This window comes from Ylistrum balloti, unplaced genomic scaffold (genome assembly GCF_031769215.1).
Source record: "Ylistrum balloti isolate Yb309-2 unplaced genomic scaffold, AGI_CSIRO_Ybal_v1 Utg370204, whole genome shotgun sequence".
Classification (NCBI taxonomy): domain Eukaryota; kingdom Metazoa; phylum Mollusca; class Bivalvia; order Pectinida; family Pectinidae; genus Ylistrum; species Ylistrum balloti.
Window position 1 is genome coordinate 937,268 of NW_026782177.1, and position 10,138 is coordinate 947,405.

General features: G+C 38.7%; 1 protein-coding gene across 1 annotated transcript; it reads right to left on the reverse strand.

Moving 5' to 3' along the window:
• Positions 1-620: 620 nt before the first annotated feature.
• On the reverse strand, positions 621-9,867 carry LOC132551499 (uncharacterized). Its single transcript, XM_060215647.1, has 6 exons — positions 9,796-9,867; positions 8,205-8,398; positions 6,338-6,467; positions 4,312-4,438; positions 1,561-1,706; positions 621-1,253 (listed from the first exon to the last, which is right to left on the reverse strand). The coding sequence occupies exons 2-6, from the start codon at positions 8,386-8,388 to the stop codon at positions 1,223-1,225; spliced, it is 618 nt and encodes a 205-aa protein (XP_060071630.1). The 5' UTR covers positions 8,389-8,398; positions 9,796-9,867; the 3' UTR covers positions 621-1,222.
• Positions 9,868-10,138: the final 271 nt, after the last annotated feature.

Sequence of the window (10,138 nt, forward strand, 5' to 3'; positions counted from 1 at the left end):
CATAAATCTATAAAAAGAGATATATAATTACACAAATACGGTGTAAATATTAATGAATTTTCACATTCAGATCTTACCATACAAATATTCGGTTATTTACCGTACAATACTCTTTATTCACAAAACAAATAGTGTTATTTACCATACAAATACTGCGTTATTTACTTTACAAATACAGTGTTATTTACCATACAAATACTGCGTTATTTACTTTACAAATACAGTGTTATTTACCATACAAATACTGCGTTATTTACTTTACAAATACAGTGTTATTTACCATACAAATACTTTGTTATTTACCATACAATTACAGTGTTTTACCGTACAAATACAGTGTTATTTACCGGACAAATACTGTGTTTATACCACCATACAAATTCTTTGTTATTTACCGTACAAATGCTGTGTTATTTACCGTACAAACACAGTGTTATTTACCGTACAAAGATTGTGTTATTTACCGTACAAATACTGTGTTATTTACCGTACAAGTACAGTGTTATTTACCATAAAAACTGTGTTATTAATCGTATTGTTTGTTATTACAATATCTGTGGAAATAAATACATATCACTACGAAAACGTGACCTCGTTGTGAAAACAAGACAAGTCAAAGACATTTTTGTTATCATTATATCGTATGTAACGGTGAACAAAAGACAAGAACACTTTATTATTGCTGTCTTGATTCAACCACGTGACCTAAATAGGAACTAGACAAAGTCTTTATGTCGTCATTTAATCAAGTGATCTAAATCGGCTCCAAACAAATTCTTCTTGTCATTGTTTAATCACGTGATCTAAATCGGCACCGGACAAATTCTTCACGTGACCTTCAATAAGCACACGACAAATTCTTCTTATCACGTGACCTAAATAAGCACACGACAAATTCTTCCTGTCTTGATTCGATCACGTGACCTAAATAGACACAAAACAATTTTTTTTCATAATTTAATCACGTGCTCTAAATCGGCGCAGGACCAACAATATTTGATCAGAATCTAATTAAGAAAAAATGTTTGTTCAAAATAATATAGGAAAGAAATTCTTGTTCCTGAAGTAGTGAAACCAGATTTGACCCCGAACATGTTGAAACTATATTCAAAAATCTAAATGTTAGTTAAAGATCTTCAGTAGGAATACCAGACATGAATTTTCCCAAATAAGGTGGTGTGTTAATTAGAAAGTAGCAGTGCATGTAGGATGACGAAAGAGTTCAGTTCCTTGTTCCGGATTGGAGAACGTTCCTGAAACAAGAAAAAAACTGATATCGGAATTCCTTTCAATTTAGGTTTAATAAAACATGTATATATAAACTAGCTTGTGATTTCTGAAAGCATGCCTTCAGAAAAAAGAATTCTGAACAGATTGACTGTATGTAGAGAACAGTACATTCTACAGGATTACTCACTATGTTAGATGAATGATTAAAAGTCTCTTACATTTACAACATTGTGTTATAATAATATCATCGGGGTGGTTAACACCTACAGTGATATATTGGGAGTGGTATGGGAGTGAATTGATGATACTACACTAGAGTGAAACACTTACTGATAATTTTGGATGATGTTTTTGAGACCCTGTGCTATTTCAGACTTTTCTCTCGTGTCAAAAAAACGTCGGTTTTGTAAGGTGATGTCAACGACCATGCTGTCTGTGAGTAGTTGTCTTGCGTCTCTCTGAGTCAGTGTGAACACCTTAAACAGAATGTCATATTAATTAACACAACATTAAACAAAACCAATCTGTGACAACACACCACCAGTGGCGTAACAATAATGTATGCTTAAGCATATCTCGAAACAGTGATTGTTGGTAACAAAAATAATTACTACGTTTTGTCATTTTTGTTGAAGAAAATGTGTTGGTGAAAATAGAAATGTTATTTCTGATTTCTGATTAGGTAACGCCCGACAGATATCCCTCACTCACCGGGGCTTCACCCCTAGACCCTCCCACCGGGGCTTCACTCCTGGACCCTCCCACCGGGGCTTCCCTGGACCCTCCCACCGGGGCTTCACCCCTAGACCCTCCCACCGGGGCTTCTTCCCTGGACCCTCCCACCGGGGCTTCACCCCTGGACCCTCCCACCGGGGCTTCACCCCTGGACCCTCCCACCGGGGCTTCACCCCTAGACCCTCCCACCGGGGCTTCACCCCTAGACCCTCCCACCGGGGCTTCTTCCCTGGACCCTCCCACCGGGGCTTCACCCCTGGACCCTCCCACCGGGGCTTCACTCCTAGACCCTCCCACCGGGGCTTCACTCCTAGACCCTCCCACCGGGGCTTCACTCCTGGACCCTCCCACCGGGGCCTCACTCCTAGACCCTCCCACCGGGGCTTCACTCCTAGACCCTCCCACCGGGGCTTCACCCCTAGACCCTCGCACCGGGGCTTCACTCCTAGACCCTTCCACCGGGGCTTCACTCCTGGACCCTCCCTCCTGGGCTTCACCCCTAGACCCTCCCACCGGGGCTTCACTCCTAGACCCTCCCACCGGGGCTTCACCCCTGGACCCTCCCTCCTGGGCTTCACCCCTGGACCCTCCCACCGGGGCTTCATCCCTGGACCCTTCCACCGGGGCTTCACTCCCAGACCCTCCCACCGGGGCTTCACCCCTGGACCCTCCCTCCTGGGCTTCACCCCTGGACCCTCCCACCGGGGCTTCACCCATGGACCCTCTCTTTAAAACACACACACTCCTAAAACACTCATATACCACTAACCACTCAGTCAAGCAAATGCTCCAGTGTGCGTACATCACTTACTGTCATTCAATATTGTTTAAAAAGCCGTTTTACAACTGTTATATAACTGAGAAAATTTCTGCCTTGTAATTGGCTCTGAGGTCTCCCACAGGTCCCGACAATATCAACCCCTGCAACTGACGGATTCCTGTACCAGAGCAGGAGATAGAAAATATTCCATTCAACAGGACAATCTTGGAAAGACACCAGAAATAAAATCTTATTATTTCATTGGTGTCACTGATGGAATTCCTAATGCTGTTAAGCAGTTAATGTACAAATGTCACCATTAATTTCAGTAGGAAGTTGCTATAAAGAAAACTGATGAATATTGTAAAAGTAGATTGAACAATTTAATGAAGGCTTCCCATTAGGAATTGCCTAATTATTGTAATTTAACTTTTTTTGTGAAAATAAATTCCGATAAAATTAAAATGGGAGACATTAATTTTTCATACAAATATCATTGTTAATACCTAATGATAACTAATATCAATACGCCTCTTAGATATCGTGTCGTATGACAAAACAGTTATTGACTTCTTTTCGGTTAATACAAGGATTTAACGACCCTCGAAAGGAGACATACCCTAAAGAAAGATCACATTTATTAGGTCGAAAAATCTTCGTAGAAACTTACAAAACAGTCAATCATTGTGTATCATTAACTAAAAAGTGGGTTTGTGTCAAAATTATTGTCCACCTCGGTTATAACAATATCGGTATTATATCAGCCCCTCGGTTATAACAATATCGGTACAATATCAGCCCCTCGGTTATAACAATATCAGTCCCTGAGTTATAACAATATCGGTACAAGATCAGCCCCTCGGTTATAATAATATCAGTCCCTGAGTTATAACAATATCGGTACAATATCAGCCCCTCGCTTATAACAATATCAGTCCCTGAGTTATAACAATATCGGTACAATATCAGTCCCTCGGTTATAACAATATCGGTACAATATCAATCCCTCGGTTATAACAATATTGGTACAATATCAATCCCTCGGTTATAACAATATTAGTACAATATCAGCCCCTCGGCTATTTAAACTTTAAAAGGACAAAATAAAAAAGTGACAATTATTTAATGTTCAGAAAAGACCGAGAGTCTCGTGTTATAAAGATGGTAGTTGATAAGATTTTCATAGAAAACTCGTTGTCTTTGATGTTTGTTGTGTATAAATGAACCACGAAAATAAATACTTCAAAACATAATAATATTGTTTTGCTTTAATAAAGTGTTTTGAAAATTACCACTTCGGAATGTTATTAAAGGTATTTTGATCTTTTCATTTATTCCTATGGCAGAAAAATGTCGTTCATCAGTGCTTAAGTGACAGCATCTCGACTTAGCATGCTTGGTCTCTCGGTCACTGCATGTATCTCAGATCGCCGACATTTTTTTATTTCCTTACAGAGTAATTTGCTTTGATAGGGGTTACGTTCCCTAAAGGGTAAAGCGGTGTCATTTCCAGCAATACTTATACATGTACACAGACGATCACGTCATATAGGTTTGTTATTACCTATGTCCCTAAGGATACCTACAACGTCATGGTTCTGGTCGTAAAGGATGATGATTGTCTCGCCACAGGAAGTAAAGCCCCAGTACTGCGACAGGTAGTAAGCGTAAACGCGAGCGTCCTGCAGTATACCGCCCAAGGTGTTGGAGGTGCTGAAACAGAAAAGTGTACTCCCGATATCTGTCAAATCTCCCTCGTGTTTTCACAATAACATATTTAATGAAACATTAACTTTTAAATGATATGAAATGTAATTGGTATGGATGTCAAGGGGGACAACAACAATGGAAAATAAAGTCAGAAATCCACAGTACAAGACAGAAAAAATGGAAAAGATCAAGGTCCGAAGTGTAGCAACGACGACAACAGTTGGTATACTTAATGTCATAGATGTAGAAAAAAGATTTGTATGAAAATTCTATGGAATACTGCTGATCGTATAACTAGGTCTGTATGTAAGATGTCACTCGGTAGTCTGTGTGTAAGATGTCGCTCGGTAGTCTGTGTGTAAGATGTCACTCGGTAGTCTGTGTGTAAGATGTCACTCGGTAGTCTGTGTGTAAGATGTCACTCGGTAGTTTATATGCCAGGTGTCACTCGGTAGTCTGTGTGTAAGATGTCACGTGGTAGTCTGTGTGTAAGATGTCACTCGGTAGTCTGTGTGTAAAATGTCACGCGGTAGTCTGTGTGTAAGATGTCACTCGGTAGTTTATATGCCAGGTGTCACTCGGTAGTCTGTGTGTAAGATGTCACTCGGTAGTCTGTGTGTAAGATGTCACGTGGTAGTCTGTATGTAAGATGTCACTCGGTAGTCTGTGTGTAAGATGTCACTCGGTAGTCTGTGTGTAAGATGTCACTCGGTAGTCTGTATGTAAGATGCTACTCGGCAGTCTTTGTGTAAGATGTCAATCGGTAGTCTGTGTGTAAGATGTCACTCGGTAGTTTATATGCCAGGTGTCACTCGGTAGTCTGTGTGTAAGATGTTACTCGGTAGTCTGTGTGTAAGATGTCACGTGGTAGTCTGTGTGTAAGATGTCACTCGGTTGTCTGTATGTAAGATGTCACTCGGTAGTCTGTGTGTAAGATGTCACTCGGTAGTCTGTGTGTAAGATGTCACTCGGTAGTCTGTATGTAAGATGTCACTCGGTAGTCTGTGTGTAAGATGTCACTCGGTAGTCTGTGTGTAAGATGTCACTCGGTAGTTTATGTGCCAGGTGTCACTCGGTAGTCTATGTGTCAGGTGTCACTCGGTAGACTGTGTGTAAGATGTCACGTGGTAGTCTATGTGTCAGGTGTCACTCGGTAGTTTATGTGCCAGGTATCACTCGGTAGTCTGTGTGTAAGATGTCACTCGGTAGTCTGTGTGTAAGATGTCACTCGGTAGTTTATATGCCAGGTGTCACTCGGTAGACTGTGTGTAAGATGTCACGTGGTAGTCTATGTGTCAGGTGTCACTCGGTAGTTTATGTGCCAGGTATCACTCGGTAGTCTGTGTGTAAGATGTCACGTGGTAGTCTATGTGTCAGGTGTCACTCGGTAGTTTATGTGCCAGGTATCACTCGGTAGTCTGTGTGTAAGATGTCACTCGGTTGGATACCTTCCAAGGCATATATACTTTAATGTGTAGTTTGTATGTAAAGGCGATGTTTTCTTTTGGATTTTGTGAACATCATAGCTTCGGAGGGTTTCCCTAACTTCCCAGGTCCTGAATACACGATAGGTAGCACCGAGTCAGATACCGATATTGGAAATTAAGTCGAAACAGCCTGACGATTTGTTAAATGAAACCTTGATTATATGAAACGTAAAACATATCAAAATTCATAAAATAGCATACGAGCATGAGAATCGAATAACGCTGCTTTCTTAAAACTTCCGGATTTACAAAGTATAATATTAAAAGTCTCAGTTCTTACGAAAAGAAATACATTTGTGTACAAATAACTTCGACAAGGATACAAAACTAGATAATTGGGATGTTAGGTTTTTGTCAATTTTGCTAATTTTCTTTAAAATACCTATTTCTTATTTTGCAATGCACTATTGCTTACTTCATGATTCGTCTCATCTCTGGCATCAGTGCCACCATAATGACATAGCCAGTGTTTTCTATTCGACATTTCTGGCAGCTACAAGTTGTCACTCTTTCTGTCGTCTTCAACAGGGCGTCGATTGCCGCCGCTGAAACAATAAACATGTATATCATGATTATCACGTGGGCAGTATACATAAATATACATATACTTATCTGTCACGTGGGCTGTATACTATAGACAGTTATATACTTTTCTGTCACGTGGACTGTATACTATAGACAGTTATATACTTTTCTGTCACGTGGACTGTATACTAAAGACAGTTATATACTTATCTGTCACCTGGGCAGTATACCATACTATCTATATCTACTGACTATATATTATATTTACATCCTTCTGTCCAGATCTATTGACTAAAGACTATATTTACATCCTACTGTTTATATCTACTGACTATATTCTATATTTACATCCTACTGTCTATATCTACTGACTATATACTATATCTACATATATCTACATCTTACTGTCTATATCTACTGACTATATACTATATCTACATCCTACTGTCTATATCTACTGACTATATACTATATCTACATACTATAGACTTTATCTACATCCTACTGTCTATATCTACTGACTATAGACTATATCTACATCCTACTGTCTATATCTACTGGCTATAGACTTTATCTACATCCTACTGTCTATATCTACTGACTATAGACTATATCTACATCCTACTGTCTATATCTACTATATCTACATCCTACTGTCTATATCTACTGACTATATACTATATCTACATCCTACTGTCTATATCTACTGACTATATACTATATCTACATCCTACTGTCTATATCTACTGACTATATACTATATCTTCATCCTACTGTCTATATCTACTGACTAGGTACTATATCTACATCCTACTGTCTATATCTACTGACTATGTACTATATCTACATCCTACTGTCTATATCTACTGACTATATACTATATCTACATCCTACTGTCTATATCTACTGACTATGTACTATATCTACATCCTACTGTCTATATCTACTGACTATATACTATATCTACATATATCTACTGACTATATAATATATCTACATCCTACTGTCTATATCTACTGACTATGTACTATATCTACATCCTACTGTCTATATCTACTGACTATATACTATATCTACATCCTACTGTCTATATCTACTGACTATATACTATATTTACTGGGTTACCCGTATTCTTACTTGCCAATGTAGTTTGACCCAAATAAACATAATGATAGTAAACGACATAGGAATGGAAAGCTTTGACGAACTTCTGATAAAAGTGTGTGGAAATAGAACTCAGCAAACTACACATGTGGCCAGCCTTGATCAGCTGGGTCGCTGGTCCTTTAATCACCAAACGGACTGAGAACTTTCGAACTGTTAACTGGTCCACTTGTTTCATGTGAAACAAAAACCATTGCAAATGTAGAAAATTATCCAAATAAACTCAACAAAATATTCGTTAAAAGTTCGAAACGCTTGTTGTCAAAACAATTAACGAATCAGAATTGTCTTTTCACCTAATTTCTAGTTTAAGCAATCGGTAACTTCCGTCATTTTCCGTGAACGAGAGGATATCTAATTGTTTACACGGAAAGAACCCATTTGCTTTTGAGAGATCGAAACATTTACATAGTAAGCAACTCCATTTGTCTATTTCTATTTGAATTGATTTCTTTTGAATATTCATGAATCATCCTTTGAAATGATTTCTATACCAGATGAGTGCAGGCATGAAACAGAAAGATTAAAATTGAAATTCTGGATAGTAAGGTATTGCTTTTGACCGAACTTCGATCGCTTTTCTTAGTTCATACCGTCATCCGATGAAATGATGTTGTTTGGGTCACAGATCCAGGATTCCGTGACGTCAGAGTGACGTCCACATCTCGTGGGTTCGTATCGAGGGTCGGGAAAGGCCATCACGTCCCACACTGTCTGGGATTTTACCATACCACCCAGCACGCCCAGCAGGCAAGCCCAGTAACATACAGAGTACATTGTCCTCGGTCTAAACAAATATCAAACATTACACGAGGTTAGCAGTGTATTCTCAAGTATCTACAAAAGGACATTTTTTGGACAGTTCTTATTTTCATCGACAAAAACTTAACAAGTCATCGTCCAATCAATATAAAGACGCTGAGTTCATTTTTCATGAACTACGTAATAAGTCAAATCATGACGCAAAACTTATCTGAGTCCAACTTCTCCAACCCAAGCATGAAGCAAGCCTCATCGGAGTCCAACTTCTCCAACCAAAGCATGAAGCAAGACTCATTGGAGTCCAACTTCTCCAACCAAAGCATGAAGCAAGACTCATTTGAGTAAAACTTCTCAACCCAAATTATGACGCAAAACTCATTTGAGTCCAACTTCTCCAACCAAAGCATGAAGCAAGACTCATCGGAGTCCAACTTCTCCAACCAAAGCATGAAGCAAGCCTCATCTAAGTTCAACTTCTGAAACCAAATCATGACGCAAAACTCATTTGAGTCCAACTTCTCCAACCAAAGCATGAAGCAACATTCATTTGAATCTAACTAAGTAAGTAAGTCTGAATGTTTGATGAAAAGTTTGGCCGATATAGACGAGATACTTCGAATTAAAACGGGTCTTCGATTTACACGAGTTCGAGATAACGAGGGATATATATTTCATATAAAAATCTGGGTTAGTTTGAGGTAACGTACGTGTAGATTTTAATTAACATATTTTTGTTGTTTCTCATAGTTTCAGTTAGAGATATATTACGTAATATTGTTTGAATTTTCTGTACAAATTCAATGGCACGTAAATAACTTGACCTCCGATTTAAAAATGATTGACACCTGTCAGGTGTTACGTTAAACTCGTCCGATTTATAGGCATATAAATAAAAACTTTTCTTGCACGTGATAGAGACTTAGAATAAACAAATCACTACAACAATAATTCCATGCACGATTAACAATTTGATGATATAAACACAAGGCCCGTACTTAGCGCCCACGTGCAGTGAGAGGCTGACTCCTTGCTGTGCAATGTCAAGACGGATTTCCTTTCCACATTCTTTACAGCGACGTGTAAGGACTTGCAAACGTAAACAATTTGTCTATAAACCGTCAACAAGGACACAAAAAGTCCCGTGATTCTTTAATAAGTTTAATATAGAAAGATAAAAATATTGGGAGATTGTTGATGTGAGGGAACGAGTGTTGATGGGCAGTAGTGAAAGTGTTACCACTGAGGCAGGGAGGGGGTGAAAGTGTTACCACTGAGGCAGGGAGGGGGTGAAAAGTTTACCATTGGCGATACATAGTTCTATCGTTTATCACAGTGTATATTATTAAAAAAAACAATACATTACCTATGATTTACAGTAAATGAGCTGAACATTTAGTAAAGAAAAAATACATAAAAACTTACCAAGTCGGTCTGTTGTTCGTGTTATTCGTGTGCAGCTGAAAGACAACCCTGTTTGAAACCCGATACCTATAGCACCGGATGTTGAACGATGTATGGAGGGGGCGTGCTGCTGATGCGTCACTAATAATATCCGGCTTCCATGGTAACCAGTACATACAGCCTCAACATCTAAAAATAACTTTTGAAGTGAAACTTACTACCATCAACAAAATTCAATTAAAAACTCTGATAAACATCTCTTTTTTTTAATTCGGGAATTTGCAACCCTAGCTTGAATTAAGCACTGCATATCACAATTTAGGAAAAATAGTCTTAGTAAAAATATGTATGTTAATTTTCACGG

Bases quoted from the DNA above. Each gene is read 5' to 3' on its own strand.
- LOC132551499 (XM_060215647.1), bottom strand. From the start codon at position 8,388: ATGTACTCTGTATGTTACTGGGCTTGCCTGCTGGGCGTGCTGGGTGGT. The intron at 6,468-8,204 runs GTATGAACTAAG...TTATTGTTTCAG, and splicing joins CATCATTTCATCGGATGACG to CGGCGGCAATCGACGCCCTG. The intron at 1,254-1,560 runs GTAAGTGTTTCA...TTCTTGTTTCAG, and splicing joins AACATCATCCAAAATTATCA to GAACGTTCTCCAATCCGGAA.